The sequence below is a fragment of the Lepisma saccharinum genome, unplaced genomic scaffold, assembly GCF_977018435.1.
Source record: "Lepisma saccharinum unplaced genomic scaffold, izLepSacc3.1 HAP1_SCAFFOLD_383, whole genome shotgun sequence".
Taxonomy (NCBI): Eukaryota; Metazoa; Arthropoda; class Insecta; order Zygentoma; family Lepismatidae; genus Lepisma; species Lepisma saccharinum.
The window spans coordinates 78,561-98,943 of NW_028143090.1; the positions used below are offsets into that span (position 1 = coordinate 78,561).

The 20,383-nt window shown below is 37.0% G+C and overlaps 1 protein-coding gene across 1 annotated transcript in view; it reads right to left on the minus strand.

Annotated features, from left to right (window-relative positions):
- The window catches only part of LOC145982739 (DNA ligase 4-like), a gene marked incomplete at its 3' end in the record, with an annotated part of 102,694 nt that overhangs the window by 78,063 nt on the left and 4,248 nt on the right, over nt 1-20,383 (minus strand). Inside the window, exons 2-3 of the mRNA XM_083116100.1 lie at nt 6,500-6,589; nt 1,603-1,746 (exon numbers count right to left, since the gene is read on the minus strand). Coding sequence (XP_082972226.1) covers nt 1,603-1,746; nt 6,500-6,589 — 234 coding nt within the window. The remainder of the gene's footprint in view (nt 1-1,602; nt 1,747-6,499; nt 6,590-20,383) is intronic.

Here is a 20,383-nt window from a genome sequence, read left to right on the forward strand (position 1 = left end):
TTTAAATCAAATTTAGGATGTTAACAATTTTAAAACCAAAATGTCATTTTATATACTGCTTTTGATCGAATTTTTCACTGCTTTAACACCGAAATTTTATTTTATTTACCGCTTTTGAACCCGAAATTGACTGTTTTGGTACCAAAATTTTGATATTTTATTTACCAAAAATATGTGCCTCTACTTATTAAGAAATCTAGATCCCTATTAGTAAATAATACAGAGTGTTTATAAATGAATGGTGCAGTTTAAAAAATTAATAATTTTATTTATTATCTTACACGGATAAAACTTACACTGAAAGCAGCGGCAACTGTCCAAGTTTCTCATGCGCTACCAGCAGTTTGCTTCTCATGCTTACTGTGGGGCCACGGTGCAAGTTTCCGAGATGGCATTGCAACAGGAAAAGGCTTTCTGTGTGCTCCGTTTTGAGGTGTGCAGATCTGTGGTTACAGTGCAGTGTGAGTTTCGTGCACGGTTTAGGAAAGACCCACCACACAAGAATAACGTAAGTAGGTGGTACCGACAGTTCATGGAAACTGGATGCTCGTGTAAAGGCAAGAGTTCTGGTCGACCTCATGTGTGTGATGAAAATGTTGAAAGAGTGTGCGAGGCACTTCAGCGATGTCCCTGCAAGTCACTTGGTAGAGCAAGCAGGGAATTGGACATGCCAAAGAATACGGTGTGGAAGGTGTTGCGTAAGCGGCTATGTTTTAAACCGTACAAGGTGCAATTAGTGCAGACCCTTACACCAGCAGACAAAGTGAAAAAGCTAGACTTTTTTGAATAAATGAAGTTGAAAATGGAGGACGATTGTTTTCTAGAAAGACTCATCTTCTGCGATGGAGCCACTTTCCATGTAAGTCGCAAGGTGAACAAGCAATGTCTGTATTTTTGGAACTGAGCAACCACATACACAGATAGAGCACCAGCACGACTCTTCAAAAGTCGTTTTCTGTGTGGTGTCCCGCAAGAAAGTGCACGGCCCATTATTCTTCCAAGAAACTGACTGGTGACTCATTTCTAGACATGTTGGAAAACTGGTTGTTACCCCAACTGAACATCAATTATGAAGATTACATTCTGCAACTTGACGGTACTCCCCCCACTTTCACAGGAATGTAAGACAGTTTCTCAATCGTTTTCTTCACCAGCGCTGGATTGGATGTGCTGCAAAAGAAGACAACTAACTTCTCCCCTGGCCACCCCGTTTGCCGGATTTAACACCATGTGATTTCTTTCTTTGGGGGTTTGTTAAAGACAACAGTTTACGTACCACCATTGGCCGTGTCCTTCGAGGAACTTTGTGATCGGACAACGCATGCACTGCAGACCATTACAGCGGACATGCTACGCCGAGTATGGGAAGAATTTGATTGATGTGTGTCGTGTGACCAAGGATGCACACATTGAAGGATTGTGATTAATCCATAAGAAACTTGGACAGTTGCCGCAGCTTACGGTGTAGGTTTTGCCCCTGTAAGGTAATAAATAGATTTATTATTAATTTCTGAAACTGCACCCTTCATTTATAAACACGCTACTTGTTGAAATACTTGTATCAATTATACATTTTACACACAACAAATTAATGTTACCTACCATCTTTGGAGGTGGTGTTTTAAAGTAGAGTGTAGACATATTCACATCTTCTCCAGCTTGTGCTAACGCAATGCACTTTAACATTAAAAAAAACTTTATTTTATCCAAAGATCCTTGCCTAGCAATGTCAAAGATATCCCACATCTAAAAGAAATAGAAACTGTTTTAGAGAACCAAATATACCCAAGTACTTGCACTGCCAATTGATTGACAACGTATTCGTAAGCATACAGATAAATAACACTGGTCTACAGATACAAACACTGTTAAAAAACAAAAAAACAACAACATTTTTTTAAAAATAAAATCACAAGCATTTCTTTAATCAGTAACGTCTCTATGCTCACACAAAATTTTGATCAAGCCATGCTTATGTTGAATCTAAAATTTGTCATTAAATTAGTGCTTTTTTATGAAACACACTTGATATTATTGCTAAAAATAGAGACGTGTCACATGACAGTGAGAATACTCAAGACTGCAGTTACTGTGCATAAGATTTTGTTCTGTGTTCTTTGCTTGCCGAGTGTAATATAACTCAGTTTGGTGTATAATTGTGGCAATACAGCTAATTTTTTGCAACATATGTGGGAGAAATTCACATGCAAGTTATATGAACTGTGTTTCAACTGGATGGTGGGCAACCTATATAGACCTGGGCACCTTATATATGCTGTAAGACATACACTGCCACCTTGCAGTACTGGCTTAATGACAAGAAAGGTTCTATCTGTAACTTTTGTCTTACTTCACCAATAGGGTTACCAGATCGCTGTAAGGGAAATGTAGGACATGCTGTCCCAAAATGTAGGACATTAAGTCAAAATGTAGGATGCAACACATTCTCAATAAATAATACATATTTCTATAGAACACGTTAGGAAGTAGTTGAAATATGACACTTTTCAGTTTTTAAAAAAATATTTCCCAACGAATGTTTAAATGCAAAATTTCAAAACTTGCAATCATACTAATCAATGCACCTCTTACTACTTGATTTAAGTGGTACTTCTCAGAAGAGACAATTTTTATCAAAATTTCAGGTTTAGTCAAACTATATATTGATGTTAGAGTGGACAGTCAAACTCGTTGAAATCATAGGGACCAATACCAAACATTTTACAGACTTTATGAAAAAAGAATTCTCTCGTGAGTCTGTTGTGCTGATGGTAATGAAAGTACTCTCTCAACATTTGAATTATGACCTGTAATGGCAAATAAATATTCAGCAATTACTGTAATTTAAAATGGTTTCATCTTGGGTAGTTTTTAGTTCAATAACAGGGTGTCTACCAAAATAATACATCCAGAAATCTTGACTTTTCTAGATCCTACTTAGGTAAAGATGGAAATTAGTAATTAAGAAAATAAATATTTATTTAATGAAAATCCCTACCAAAGGGCCAGTTAAGATGAAAACTGAAGCTGAATTTATTGGTTATTTGGTTAATTTCGTGTTTTAAGTCCACCTTATGCACTGTAAGGCTAATCGGGACTGGACCTACAGTTTAAAGTGGAATCTGAACCATTGTACCATGTGCCTCCACCGGGTATCGAACCCGGGACCCCTTGATCACAAGGCGACGACTCTACCACTGTGCCATTGGGGAGGCCCTGAAGCTGAATTTAAGAAGAGAATTAGATCTGCTATTTCGTATTAATGCATCCTGAACTGTGTTTGGCAGACAAGCGAGGCTTTGGCGTCTGGACTCGCAGCCAGTATAATCTTATGTGGGGTTTGTGTCGGTTGTCCTTATATGTTTATGACTATCCATTCATCCATCTTATCTTACCATTATTCATCCTCATCTTCGCGATTAGCCAATGGGACAGAAAAAAGTGAAGTAAAATAAACTAAATCAACCAATCAATGCAAAAATTCTTGACCACAAGAATAATTTATTGCCTTTTTAGTGACTTCTTGACCCACTTGTTAAATTTTACTTTTTCTTGACTGGCAGACACCCTGAATAACTTTGTTCTCTATACCCCTGCTTTACAATCAAATTATATTGAATAAGAATGGCAACACCTTGTTCCATCAGTATAAACCCTAAGGCAAGAAATTCTGCTCAGGCATTAAACAGTGACGTTATCAGAAATTCCCAAGACTTTGTTCATTAATTGCTTCCATTTTCCCATTTGTTTAATAGCAGGACAAACTCTATTATTTTTGTGCAATGACTGAATCAAAATAAATTTCACTATTGAGTTTGGAAGCGCAGTCCATAGACTTGTAATTTGCATGACTTTTTTCTGTTACGTATTTTCCTAATTAATATTATGTGATGCTCAAAATGTAGGACATTTATGATATTTTTCAAATTCCTCCCGGACGCCGGACATAAGGCTAAAATGTAGGACATGTCCGGGAAAATCCGGACGTCTGGTAACCCTATTCACCAATGACTGGACTGACGAGGAAAGTAAGCACAATACGTTGATACAGTACCCAAATTTGCCTTCTCCTATGAGATCAGTTCTATGTGAAGTTCATTTACCTGCTCCAAAGCAACCAGAGAACTATGTACATGCCAAAGATTCAGGTCCAGATACAACATGTGGAGAATCTGAACTGGGCCCATTAAAAATTTACATAAACAGCAAAGAGTGAAGCCAAAACACCTTGTTAGATTACACAAGGCGAAATAAATAATTTGATGATGGAATTAGAAACCAATGATTCGAAATAGGAACTGCTTGCTTCAAGATTTCTGGAGTGAGTGGCACAAACACCTGTCTCAGCATTTAGGTATCAACACAAAGAACTAATTACCTATTTTCCAAAGAAACAAAGCTTCAAGTATTACAATAACACCGATGGTTGCAATGACCATAAAACATAGCCATGATGAGTTTATGGATTCTACAAAAACCAGGTTAAAAGTCCCAAAGGGGATGTTTACATCAGTTACAGAGGATTACACTGTGCAGATAGAGTTGTAGGAAAATAAATTGGGTCGGTGCATAAGTTCATAGAGTTTTGTTATGAGTTGGCAACACTGCATTGCCAAGAGTTCCTTGTCCTTTATTCCATTGTTATTGGTTAGTTTGTAGTTTTGTGTTTGTGAAAACACAGTGTATTCTAATTCTGAATACATTTAGTCTATCTTGCATACTAAAAATAAAAAAATTGAGAGTCAAGTGGACAAAATTGAACATTTCCGGCACATTCTGATCTTAAGAGTTTGACCGAGGATCAAGTGCAGCAGTAGGAAGTCTTTCCTAATGAAGCTGCTCTTGGGACTTGGCTAACTGATTTATTCAACTAAAAAACAATTTGTGTTGTGTACGGGGCTAATGCCATATACTGAAAACATAGCAGTTCTACAGGCAAGGCATTGAACTCCTCCCCAATGTTCGCAATTGGTCATTGACAATGGAGGCGATCACATTATTGACTGAGTGAGTGTTGTTGTGACTGTGTATTGTTAGACTACAATGTTTCATCTTACCACCTGTGTTCTTGTGTTAATCATTGTATTCCTGTTAACGTATGTTATAAAATGCTACGAACTTACGCACCGACGCATTACATAGTATCTTCGAAAGTATTTCTTACTCTCCATACAAATGGAATTAATGAGGTGATTTGAAGTAAATAGCCAATTTTATTGTATTCTTTTCAAGTGGGAGAATGCTATTGATGAAGACACGCTTACGAAGAACACCAATGCTGAGGCCAGGATTCAAACCCAGGACCCCTAGCATTGTGCTAACCACTCCACCAAAGCGATTCAAGTAGTTATATTTTGCCATCCTTGCTCTTGCATATTAGACTTGAACTCATAAAAAACTTTGTGTAAGCCATGAACCCTTCACACGAAGGTGAAGTATCTAGTGCATCAGTTACAGGTTTCTACATTCAAAATTGAAAGAAGAAATATTTATTGGCCTGCAAACACAGAAGCTTATGGCACAGGAAAGTTTTGACTCAGTTCTGGAAAGCAATGAGAAAGAGGCCTGGAATACGTTCAGAAATGTAGTAACAAACTTCCTAGGCAACCACAGACCACAAAACCAGAAGCAATTGGCGAGAATTTTCTTTTGGCACATGAAAACATGGGTTGCAGACTGTCACTGAAAGTTCATTTCCATCATTCCCTCCTTGACTTCATCTCTCAGGGTGAGTACTATGGGATTAGAGTTACAGGGACAATGATAAAATTCAATTATAATTCACGGTTTTCAAGGTGAACTTTCCATAAATTCAAGGGTACAAGCAGATGTTTTCTCTATTCCAACCTTGCATATTACCTCTCACCATCTACACACACACACACACACACACACATATTAACAATATAAAGGGGGTATTTATTTAAAACATTTCTTTTAAGGTGGGGAGTTTACATTCGCCAGTCAGACTCTAAATGCATCTATAAACACAAGTCTCAAATGTTACGGGATACACTAATCTGCGAAAAACTGTTATGTACAAGAATTTAAAAGTCAAATTTAACTAATACATTCCAAGATAACTTGATTTGCAATAATCTTCCGTCTGTCAGATAGACTGTTCTGTCAAGAACACTAACAAAGTAAAGGGATTGAGAGAATTCAGTTTTATTTTCCATGCAACTTTCTTGTCCTCCTTCAATAAAATAAAAGCTGAACTGTGAAAAACTTGCCTCAGGGTATTTATAAATATGTATAAATTCAATGGGATTTGGATTAATAAAGGTTGCAATTTGTCACATCCACAGAGAAAAATTCACGTATAATTCCCAGAGCTAATAAGTCACACAGAATTCAGAGCGAGTATCCACCCTCTGTCTGCAAGTTGCAGAGAGGTATCTGATGAACATGGTGAATGTGGTGTACTAAACACAAAAGAAAGTTAAAAGTAAAATTTTATCATATTCAAAAGTAACAAGAGTAAAACTTCTTTACTTACTTTTCCTAATTCAACATCAGAGAGATTAGATCGCCGTAAAAACAAAGCAAGATCCACGGCTCCTATAGAGCCCACATTCTTTTTGTCCACCTACAAACAGAAAGAGAATCCATACACTTCTTTGAAACAAATACTGTAATAAAAAATATAAAACAGTATTTATGAAGTACAAAATATACAGGGTGTCTCAAAAGTAATAGCACAAACTGATACAGGTGAAAGTACACGATAATAGAAGCAAAAAAGTCTCAGTAAACATGGGAATGCAAACGAGCCGTTTTAGATTAGAGATAATCACGAATGTGTGATTACAAGCCCCCACTGACTTCATTGTTAGTAAAAGTCGTCCTAGTTGGTAAAATGCTAATAATGTGTGCGAATGTGTGGGTACAAGCTGTACCCCCTCTCGGAAATGTTCTGTTTTGTAAACAAAGAGCAAACCTCGGACCGCGCAAGGAGTAAAGCACTCTGTGTTTACAAAATGCAATCAATGACAGCTTGTAACCACACATTATTAGTATTTTACCAACTAGGATGATGCTCACAAACATTGAAGTCAGTGGCAGCTTGTAATCACACATTCCCGATTATCTAGAAAACTGCTCGTTTGCAGACCCATGTTTACCGAGATTTCTTTGCTTCTATTTTCATGTACTTTCACCTGTGTCAGTTTGCGCTATTACTTGTGAGACACCCTGTATTTTTTTAATCTAAAATTTGTGTGTTTAAAAGTAACATCAATTTCGGTACTAACCATGAAAAATAAACACTGAAGTGCAATACGAGATGACATGGATTACAAGAGAAATATAAAACACAAATTTCATGACCCTAGTTTTACACTATTAGCATTCATAGAAGACAAACTTGTCAAAATGATAAAAAAAAACCAACTGTAAATTAAACCACACCAATCCTGGCCACAGCGATAAAAATTACAATAATTTCACAAACATTTGGAACATTGTATTATTTACATACACCTTCATTTGGTGGGCAAAGTCTGATTTAAGATCACGTTTTGCTCAGTGAGACTAATTGGGACTGAATCTAATGTTTCAAGTGAGGTCTAAATCACTGTGTAATATGTCTTCTGGGAATCAAAATTGGTGCAAAAGATACATGTGAAAGTTCATCATTAAAAAAAAAAATTAAACTGTGCAATAAACAGCAGTTCTATTCCTACAGGAATACATTTTTGTGGAGGAGGAAGTTACTGCATTCCTTCATAATAGTATCCCACCGAGTATAGAACATGCTGTCAAATTTCTGGCAATTTTCTCCAGACTTCAGAGGCAGGTGTAAAGGTATGTCATTGATGGACTGCCCTATGGCTTGCAGTAAGTCCTCTATGTTCTTCAAGCCATGTAGAGAATCCTTTAGAATCCAAAACAAGTCATGGTCACAATAACTCATATCCAGAGTAAGGGGGGCATTCTAGCACTTTCCAATCCCCTATTCAAGCAGTTTCCCCATGTGGAGCAGTACAATCAGATGTCTCGCCAGAAGTGTTGCTCGTTTCTGACGAATCGCTGGATGAAGGTGATTCTTAGGAGAGTTACTGTAACACTCACTCGCCATGGTAACTCCCTTAGGCACTTTCGCGAGCAAGTCACTGAATTGAATGCTGAAAAGGAAATGACGTCCGAGACCAAGATGCAAGGCTAGGTCCAAGAATTTCTATTTAGGGACGGTTCTAAATGACACCATCCAAGCCTGACTTTCGACCAAGAAGAGCACATGCTATTGAAATCTACACGGTGATTCCTTATGTAGTTTACAACTTCAATAATTTATAATTATTTATTGGAACCACATACAGACTTGGTTTATTTCACGGGTAACATTAGCGATGGCTGTTGTGATGCGACCTTCAAGTTCATGATTATGAGGTAGGGGAGAGGTGTACACCCTATCTTTCACAACCCCCCCCACAAAAAAAGTTGACTGGACAGCACAAAACTCTCCCTAACAGCTTCCACATCCTCAGCCACGGGTGAATGCCATGGAGCTTTTGTGTGTCGCACAGAACAACCTGTTTCGATAAATGTCTGGTGCCATTTGTACACTGTTGGTCGGTTCCTTGCCGTATTCTGTGCGAAACTTTCACTGTACACTTGTTCCTGACTTCGACTTTCTTCGAACCAGAACACGCACTTAGCTCTTTCCGCACCAGTGAAAGTCGCCATTTTCAACGATAGACCCTGGCGCAGCATGTGATCAACTCCGCAACTACACACTACGTGAGTCAAAACTTGAAGTGTTTTGCTACATAATGACATATAAACCAAGTCTGTATGCGGTTCCAATAAATAATTATAAATTTATTGAAGTTGTAAACTACATAAAGAATCACCCTGTATAATCGGAAAGAAGCATTGAGGTAAACAAATATCTGTATATCTGTGGAATTGAGATTTTTATAAATTTACTTTGTTGTGACCACATTATTTTTCTGGTGTCTAAAATTATATTTACACTATTACGAGGGTCACTATTTATATTTTGAGCCTAACAATGAAAAAACAGGAATTTGGCATTGAAAACTGCTTTATTGTTTTTCGAAGTATTCTCCTTTATGGTCAATACACTTTTGCATTCGTTCAAACCATTTGTCAAAGCAGTTTTTCCAATCTTCTTGAGACACCTCCATAATATGGTTTTTGAACGCATCAACGGCATCTTCCGCCGACGAAAATCGTTGTCCACGCAATTTATTCTTGACATTCGGGAACAAGAAGAAGTCATTAGGTGCCAAATCAGGACTGTATGGCGGATGACCCATCAATTCCATTTTTTGACTGTTCATAAAGTCGGTTGTTAGACGAGATGTGTGACAGCTGGTATTGTCTTGATGAAGAATGATGCGACGGCATTTGTTTGTTTTCCGTATTTGACCGAAGACCTCTGGCAAACAAATTGTTGTGTATCATTCAGAGTTGACCATTCTACGTTCCTCTAAAGGCACAGTTGCCACATGACCAGTTTTCCGGAAAAAACAGGCGACCATTTGTTTCGATGTGCTTCGAGCGCGAACAACTTTTGTTGGATTGGGTTGAAACACCCATACAGTCGACTGCAGTTTATGTTCCGGCTCATATGCATATATCCATGATTCGTCACCTGTTACAATCTTATATACGTCTTTTGAAGCACCACAATTGTATTTATTGAGCATTTGTTTGCACCAATTGACGCGAGCATCTTTTTGAGTTTGTCAAATTGTGTGGGATCCAACAAGAACATACCTTTCTCACAGCTAAATGATAATGTAATATTTTATATATGCTGGTGGAACTAATGCCTATGGTTGCCTCAATCTCTCAGTATGTCACATGACGATCTTGCAGTATTAGGTTTTGCACAGCATCAATGTTTTCTTGAACAACTGATTTTGGACGACCTTCGCGAATCGTCGGTGAGCGAACGGCGGCCACGAATAAATTCGTTATACCAGCGTTTCACAGTGGCAAAGGATGGGGCTTCATCGCCAAATGTGGAAACAAAGTTAACAAAGTTAATTAACTCCTATCCTGCCAAGAAGTGCACATGGATGTTCCAGATCAGAGTAGAAGTCTGGGCTTAACCACGCTGACCACTTTTACGGTCTTAGGGCTGCTACTTGAAATAACGAGCGAAGAGGTAAATTCCAGACCTAATCATAGATGCACTCCATACAAATCAAATAACTGAACTAGGGTGTTTTGTGGATACACAAGAGCTTAGAAATGAAACTGACAGCTGATTATCAGTTAAGGAAATAACTTATATGAACACCTCGCTCTTTGGTTTGCTCTGCACACCAAAAATTTTCCCCACATGGTGCCACTGCGTAAAAGTTACCTGCATCATGCAGATTTATTCGTTATTTCTTAATGAAAAATGTAAAATTTGAAAAACAATTTTGAAAACTTTGGCTAATGATTTTTAAATGATAAAAGATTTGGAAAAATCTTGCAAATACAAGTTATATTTTGCAAAACTAAAGATTATGGAGACATTATTAGCATGTGTTCAAGTACTGACACAACATAATAAGCACCTTTAGCATACAGTCAAATTAATGTTAGAAAACAATAAGGCAAAAAAGTACCCTGCCATTCTATGTACTTTGACCTCCAAAGAACACCATGGCAACCAATTGCTTTCACCACAGTGTATTAAGAATTTGAAGGAGGGGATTAAAACAGGGTTCCCACGCAAACTCCAAATCAATTTTTCCTGAGTTTTCCAGAATATTCATATATTTTCTAGAGTATTGAATGCACAGTAAATGACTACTATAATTTTACAATGGCCTCCCCCATTTCCCCTCATAGGCATACCATCCTCACCTTCTTTATTACTGTTTTTTTCTGATGCAAATAACAAAACTAGTTCAATAATAAAATAAAATTACACTTCTTTGCATGTAATTAAGAACAAAGATGACCAGTTTTCTAGAACTTTAAACAACTCTGAAACAATTTCTAACATATCTCATATAGAACATTGAAATATTTTCACACTTTTCATACATGTTTATAAATGGATACAATATCAATTAATCTGTAATGCGTAAAATAATAGTTAAGACAAACAAATTATTGGAATTTTTAAAACATATAAAAATGAAGTGACAATTATTAGTACCAATTTAAAAAGGAATAATAAGTTACTGAGACTGAAATATAAAACAAGAAATGTACTTAATGTCGGATACAGCAAATTAAGAAACTTTACTTCTCAGAAGATTCAAGTTTTTTAATTGTTCTGCAATGGCCTTTGCTTCTTCTTGCATCTTTTGTTGTTTGGCTTGTAAAGCACAGATCTCACTTGCTTTACGTTTCATTTCTTTCCTTTTGTTTTCTTTGTGATCACATTTCTTTCTCATCTTCTGCAATGCTTCTTCGTATATAATATGTGCACCTGTAACACTCTGGATCATATCTTTGCTTACTTCTACATTTGACACTCCTCCCACCACTTTCACTGCATCATAAACTTGCCGAATAGCCACAACAGACTCTTTTTTCAAGTTTTCTATTAAAACCTGCTTATTTACAGAAAACCCACTTTCCACATATGCATTGTAATGTGAAAAAATCAAAACCAACTTAACAGTGCTCCATAACTCAGAGAAGTCATCCTTGCCCTTCATGACACCTGTAAAAAAAGAATCTAGTGCATCAGTTTTGATCGAAAAGTTACAAAACTTCTCTTTCAATTCCTTTTCACAACTGACATTGTGCAACAATGTCTTAAACTGGCAAATTACTTTATCACCAGTTACAGCCTTCCTTCTCTTTCTCCTGAGAAGTTCCTGTATCAGGTCTTCCATGCGCTGAGCACATCGCTTTGGAAACTGAGTCATTTGCTTCGGAACTAAACAACTGGCGGCTCTCACCAACCTGAACTTAAGGGGACTACGTTCCACAATCTTCTCTGTTGTTGGTTGCTAATAAATTCTGCAGCTAGTAAAAAACATAAGCTTCTCCTTTTCATTCACCTCTTTAGCTTCCAAAGCAGCATTGGCACCAATTCCAATATCAATCTTTGTCAAAGGAATCAAGTTGTCAGAATTCCTGACATCAATTTGCATTAATTTAAAACTATTTCTTGCATTGTTCAAGATGTCACTTTTTATGAATCTCCCCATTACATCTCTAACAACACTTTCTAGGGAGTCATGAAGAAATGGGAACATAGGTTTGGAACATTGTCAAATATGTCATTCTGGCATATCTGTTGAGTAAACTATTTCACTACATGATATTAATGTAGATCTGCTGGTCCTACAAGTAATTCCATTTTACACATATGTGAGCTATTGAGGCATGTAAAAATTCACGTGTCATGTCATGACTATAACAATAGTTGAACATGATAAAAAACTTAAAATATGAAAAAGTATTTATGAACAGTACATAAATCATTTATAACTCCATTAAGCCTTGTTTCCATGATTATGAAAAACTAAATATGCTGACCAAGGCAGTAATTTATTTTAATAAAAACATAAACTAACGTAACGTTTCAACCTTCTAGCAAGGTCTTCTTCAGACTCTGTATCAAGCAGGGACCTGTAACGTAACCCAACTTGTAACGCTGTCAAGTTACGAACGGAACTATCGATATGCGTTACAATGGCATTGGCGTTCCACACAGTACCGGACAGATTGGACCTACCTACAACCTGGGTAAATTAGGCGTACCGTTACTCAACGACCCATTCGCTTCAGGTACTGAGTGGAACGGGTCTCGGATGGAACGGGTACGATCGTACCCGTACATACTGTACCTGAACGGTGGCTACCGGGTACGAAATGGAACCACAAGTTGGTAACCGGTACTGAAGCACAATGACCAGGCTTGTTATTAAAATACCGGTACGTGGATAGAAATGGATGAAGCGGGTAACATTTGTAACAGGAACTTACAGTACATATCATAACAGTTTACTGTCAATCAACATTCCACAGCAGCTAATGGAATACCGATAAATATACACTTCTTTGTTTAAAACTAATTATAATAACTTTAGCAAAAAGTAATTCGTGATCTTTCTGGATTTTATTTATCCGAAAAATAAGTATAAATGATATCTAGTTTATCTTTAATTAATTTGTTAATAATGGTATCAGCTAAGCAAAAATTTTGAAGACCGTCACTCTGGCAAACTATTAACAATAGAAACAATTAGTTTCAACAAGCTCATGTATATTATACTAATTACAACGACCTGCACAGAAGGTCGATATTCGTCATTCAGGCAACCTGTTACTAGGAGGCATGTGCAGTAGGCCCCATTACTTTTAAAATAGGTAGAGAAGTGAAATTGAGTTTGAAGGTAGATAATGCTAATTAGAGCACGGCTAAATCAACATGATTGTGGAAAACCGGAAGTTGGTGGACGCCATATTGAAAAATGTTACTTCTTAAGATAGAGAAGTGAAAATCGGCTTGAAGGTAGCTTATGGGAATTAGAGCATGGCAAATCAACGTGATTCCGGAAAACCGGAAGTTGGTGGACGCCATATTGAAAAATGTTACTTCTTAAGATAGAGAAGTGAAATTCGGCTTCAAGGTAGCTTATGGGAATTAGAGCATGGCAAATCAACGTGATTCAGGAAAACCGGAAGTTGGTGGACGCCATATTGAAAAATGTTACTTCTTAAGATAGAGAAGTGAAAATCGGCTTGAAGGTAGCTTATGGGAATTAGAGCATGGCAAATCAACGTGATTCCGGAAAACCGGAAGTTGGTGGACGCCATATTGAAAAATGTTACTTCTTAAGATAGAGAAGTGAAATTCGGCTTGAAGGTAGCCTATGGGAATTAGAGCATGGCAAATCAACATGATTCCTGAAAACCGGAAGCTGGTGGACGCCATATTGAAAAATGTTACTTCTTAAGATAGAGAAGTGAAATTCGGCTTGAAGGTAGCTTATGGGAATTAGAGCATGGCAAATCAACGTGATTCCGGAAAACCGGAAGTTGGTGGACGCCATATTGAAAAATGTTACTTCTTAAGATAGAGAAGTGAAATTCGGCTTGAAGGTAGCTTATGAGAATTAGAGCATGGCAAATCAACGTGATTCAGGAAAACCGGAAGTTGGTGGACGCCATATTGAAAAATGTTACTTCTTAAGATAGAGAAGTGAAATTCGGCTTGAAGGTAGCTTATGAGAATTAGAGCATGGCAAATCAACGTGATTCCGGAAAACCGGAAGTTGGTGGACGCCATATTGAAAAATGTTACTTCTTAAGATAGAGAACTGAAATTCGGTTTGACGGAAGCTTATGTGAATTAGAGCATGCCAAATTGACATGATTGTGGAAAACCGGAAGTTCATGGACGCCATATTGAAAAACGTTACTTCTTAAGATAGAGAAGAGAAATTCGATTTGGTGGTAGATCTTGCTAATTAGTGCATGTTAAATCAACATGATTGTCGAAAACCGGAAGTTGATGGACTCCATATTGAAATATGGTACTTCTTAAGAAAGAGACGTGAAATTCGGTTTGACGGTAGCATATGCTAATTCGTGTATGGCAAATCAACATGATTGTGGAAAACCGGAAGTTGGTGGACGCCATATTGAAAAATGTTACTTCTTATGATAGAGAAGTGAAATTCGGTTTGGTGGTAGATCTTGCTAATTAGTGCATGTTAAATCAACATGATTGTGGAAAACCGAAAGTTGATGGACGCCATATTGAAAAATGTTACTTCTTAAGATAGAGAAGTGAAATTCGGTTTGACGGTAGCTTATGTGAATTAGAGCATGGCAAATTGACATGATTGTGGAAAACCAGAAGTTCATGGACGCCATATTGAAATATGTTACTTCTTATAAAGAGACGTGAAATTCGGTTTGACAGTAGCATATGCTAATTCGTGTATGGCAAATCAACATGATTGTGGAAAACCGGAAGTTGATGGACGCCATATTGAAATATGTTACTTCTTAAGAAAGAGACGTGAAATTCGGCTTGAAGGTAGCCTATGGGAATTAGAGCATGGCAAATCAACATGATTCCGGAAAACCGGAAGCTGGTGGACGCCATATTGAAAAATGTTACTTCTTAAGATAGAGAAGTGAAATTCGGCTTGAAGGTAGCTTATGGGAATTAGAGCATGGCAAATCAACGTGATTCCGGAAAACCGGAAGTTGGTGGACGCCATATTGAAAAATGTTACTTCTTAAGATAGAGAAGTGAAATTCGGTTTGAAGGTAGCTTATGGGAATTAGAGCATGGCAAATCAACATGATGTGGAAAACCGGAAGTTGATGGACGCCATATTGAAAAATGTTACTTCTTAAGATAGAGGAGTGAAATTCGGTTTTATGATATTATGGATATTGCTGCATTGGAAATCAACATGATTAGGGAAAACCGGACGTTAACGGAAAAATTTACTTTAATATTCCTCTTTGCTTTGGTGATTGCTTATGTTAATTAGAACATGGTCAATTTATATGATATTATAAAACCGAAAGTCGATGGACGGCATAATGAAAAATGCAATTTATTAAGATGAAGAAGTGAAATTCGGTTAGATTATTGCGCTTACTAATTCGAACATGGACAATGCATATGCTGTCTGTAAAACTGGAAGTTGATAGACGCCATGTTGAAAAAGAAATACATTTGAGTGTCGATTTAGTTTTTATTTATTAAAAATTAAATATGAATTCTATCAAACTCAGGTTTTCCAGAATCATGTTCATTTGTCATGCTCTAATTCACATAAGCTACCATCAAACCAAATTTCACTCCTCTGTCTTAAGAAGTAACGTTTTTCAATATGGCGTCCACCAAATTCCGGTTTTCCACAATCATGTTGATTTTCCATGCTGAAATTTCCATAATCTACCATGAAGCCAAATTTCACATTTTTCAATATGGCGTCCACCAACTTCCGGTTTTCCACAGTCATGTTTATTTGCCATGCACTAATTACCATAAGTTACCATTAAACCGAATTTCACTCTATCTTAAGGAATAGCATTTTTCAATATGGCGTCCATCAACTTCCGGTCTTCCACAATCATGTTGATTTAACATGCACTAATTAGCAAGATCTACCACCAAATCGAATTTCACTTCTCTATCTTAAGAAGTAACGTTTTTCAATATGGCGTCCATGAACTTCCGGTTTTCCACAATCATGTCAATTTGCCATGCTCTAATTCACATAAGCTACCGTCAAACCGAATATCACGTCTCTTTCTTTAAAAGTAACATTTTTCAATATGGCGTCCATCAACTTCCTGTTTTCCACAATCATGTTGATTTAACATGCACTAATTAGCAAGATCTACCACCAAATCGAATTTCACTTCACTATCTTAAGAAGTAACGTTTTTCAATATGGCGTCCATGAACTTCCGGTTTTCCACAATCATGTCAATTTGCCATGCTCTAATTCACATAAGCTTCCGTCAAACCGAATTTCACTTCTCTATCTTAAGAAGTAACATTTTTCAATATGGCGTCCATCAACTTCCGGTTTTCCACAATCATGTTGATTTGCCATACACGAATTAGCATATGCTACCGTCAAACCGAATTTCACGTCTCTTTATAAGAAGTAACATATTTCAATATGGCGTCCATCAACTTCCGGTTTTCCACAATCATGTCAATTTGCCATGCTCTAATTCACATAAGCTTCCGTCAAACCGAATTTCACTTCTCTATCTTAAGAAGTAACATTTTTCAATATGGCGTCCATCAACTTCCGGTTTTCCACAATCATGTTGATTTGCCATACACGAATTAGCATATGCTACCGTCAAACCGAATTTCACGTCTCTTTATAAGAAGTAACATATTTCAATATGGCGTCCATCAACTTCCGGTTTTCCACAATCATGTTGATTTGCCATACACGAATTAGCATATGCTACCGTCAAACCGAATATCACGTCTCTTTCTTTAAAAGTAACATTTTTCAATATGGCGTCCATCAACTTCCTGTTTTCCACAATCATGTTGATTTAACATGCACTAATTAGCAAGATCTACCACCAAACCGAATTTCACTTCTCTATCATAAGAAGTAACATTTTTCAATATGGCGTCCACCAACTTCCGGTTTTCCACAATCATGTTGATTTGCCATACACGAAATAGCATATGCTACCGTCAAACCGAATTTCACGTCTCTTTCTTAAGAAGTAACATATTTCAATATGGCGTCCATCAACTTCCGGTTTTCCACAATCATGTTGATTTGCCATACACGAATTAGCATATGCTACCGTCAAACCGAATTTCACGTCTCTTTATAAGAAGTAACATATTTCAATATGGCGTCCATCAAGTTCCGGTTTTCCACAATCATGTTGATTTAACATGCACTAATTAGCAAGATCTACCACCAAACCGAATTTCACTTCTCTATCTTAAGAAGTGACATTTTTCAATATGGCGTCTAATTTCCAGTTTTACCAAAATAATTTTGATTGGCAATGCCAGGTCAACCCGAATTTCAGATCTGTAACTTAGATGGTAACATTTCTCAATATGGCGTACATTAACTTTCCCTTTTTTCCACATGTATTATTAGTTGGTAATATTCTAATTACATAAACTATCATCATGTCGAACTTTCAATATCTTGCTTGAAAATATTTCTTTTAAATATGTTCACCTTGCACCCAATATTACGTGTATTGGTTATATAAAAGTAACATTATTAATAGCAAATCTCACGATTCCATATTTATTTATATATATACAATTTGTATTTTATTGCCTACAACCTCAATTAATATTAGTTCTTATCGATTTTTCAAGAATTCAACAATGAAAGTTTTAAAATGAAGAGTTACGTGACATATATTTTCTGATCCATTCAATACCCATTTGATTTGCTGAAAATAGGTTTTGTTACAATTGTACCCGATCCTAAAGTTCAGATATACCCATCATGAATTTGTACCGGTATGATTGTAAGGAAAGGTACGTACCGTAACGGAACCGGCATTCAGATAAGGAACAAGTTCTATGCTTTCTGGTACGGGTATTTTAACGTTCCACTCTGTGTACCCAAAGCTGTCGTCCCCGAAGCACTCTCGGGTACGAACGGAACGGTATAGCAGAAGCGTTACTGTTCGCCTTACCAAGAGGATCTGGTATTTTCCTTGGAACGGTCCTCAGCACTTGGGCCGGTACGCGGTACCCGGTACGGAAATAACGCGGAACGGTGACAAATACCAATGAATTGCGTTACGTTACAGGTCCCTGGTATCAAGTACAAAAGTAACCAGATACAACAAGAAGGGTAATATATATACACAAACATTACTCCCTCCAGACTATTTAGAAAGTTGTTTGGAACTTTCTAGCAGATGACTTTCACTTTCCAACTTTACTTTCACCTAAAAGGCTAAACACAATTACTTCCATATAGAAAGTGGTTGGACTTTTTAATCTCACGCTCTTATCCCTTCATTTTTCTTCCTTCTCCTCTCCTCTTTTTCTCTTGTCCTTTCCACTCTTTCCAACATCTTCTTCCATTCTTTGTTTAACTTCAGGCCCCCATTCCAGTTCATTGTGTCTTCTTCGCCTTTCTTCTCTATTTCCTTGGCTTCCTTCCATTTTCTCACTAGCATTCTCTTCTCCCTTCCTATCTGCTTAGCCTCATCCCACTCTATGTCATGTCCTGTTTCTCTCGTGTGTTTAAATATTGCATTTCTCTCTCTCTTAAGTCGTACATCATCCCTATGTTGTTTCAACCTGTCTTTCAGCCTTTTTTTCGTTTCTCCTATGTACACACTCTGACATTCTTTACATTTTACTTCGTAGATAATCCCTTCTTCTTCCTCTTCTCTGTTTTCCTTTTTCTTGTTAGCATTCCTCGCTATTCCTAAGATGCTTCTCCCTCCCTTCCTGTAAGTTTTAATTCCTGCTTTCCTAAGCACTTTGCATATCTTTTCTGTGGTCTTCCCCATACTCCTTATTCCAAACCTTCTCTCCTCTTTTTCTCTCTCTTCCAATTCTCCCCTGCCCGTTTTCTTACTTCTTCTGTTTATGTCCAGTCTATCCTGCTTCTCATAGCCATTCTTTTCCAGCTGTTTCCATAGGCTATTTATTTTGCCTTCTTTTTCACATTCTTTCATGCATATTTTCTTGATTCTGTCCTCCATATTCTTTATAAAATTTATTTTTGTCACCTCACTTACATCACTTCTTTTGTGGCAGAATACCCCTGCTGCACACTTCTTCTGATGCCAAGCGGTTTCAATTTCTTGTCCTCTTTTCCTTTTCATCAATATATCTAGATAGCTTAACTTGTCTTCTTCTTCTATTTCAAGTTCCAATAATATCCCTCTTTCTTCATCTTGAATTTCTTTGGCAAAAATGTCAGGCTGCCTCTTCGTTCCCTTCCATATGCCAAAACAGTCGTCCACATATCTGCAAAACAGAATCATTTTGTCACCTCCCTTTTCTATCACTTTCTTTTCCCATTCATTCATAACCAATTCAGCCAATGCTGGGCTTAGACTGGAACCTATATTTAGTCCTTCACTCATTAACATTATTTTATCTCCCATTATACTGTAACCGTTATTCCAAATGGTTTCCAGCGCCTTCACTAGAAGACCTTGCTAGAAGGTTAAAACGTTACGTTAGTTTATGTTTTTATTGAAATAAATTACTGCCTTGGTCAGCATATTTAGTTTTTCATAATACATAAATCATATATGGCACTAGTAAGTAAATATTTAAAATTCTGTTCTAAATGCAGTAAATACACAAACAATATTGTACACAAAAGGTGGCACAAAATAAATATTTCCCTAAACAGAACACTCCATTTTGTAAAAAAAGAAGGAAGAAAAAACTTAAAACTACTCCCTAATAAGGGAAATCAGATGAACACTGGTTAACTTTGGACATCAGGTTATCTTTATTATGCGTTTTCCACATCTTGAAATATATTTTACGTCATGTAAAAGATCGAAATCGGTTAATTAAATTTTAAAAAGTGCAAAATTTATGACGGTATACACTTGGTCACCAGCCCTGGAATCACATTTAAAAACAAGAAACAGACAAACAAATAGATATGAGTTCCTTGCTGAAAGAGAAATGCTACAACCGCTTGGATTATCCAGACAGGAGCATATTATAATCCCTAAGTTTTGCTTCATTGGGAACCATTAATCAATTACAAGATTTTACCTGAGATTTGTATTTTTTTCAAATTCCCTGAGATTTCCAGGTTTTCCAGGTGTGTGGGAACCCTGTAAAAGGCAAATAACTTTTGAAAAAAAAAAGTTTAGGTCAACTTTATGCTCACCTAAGCTTTTCAGTGCTAGACCTATAGTTTAGTGGAATTCAAAGCACTGTGCAGTGTGGTTCCGTAGGGTACCAAACCAAGGACTC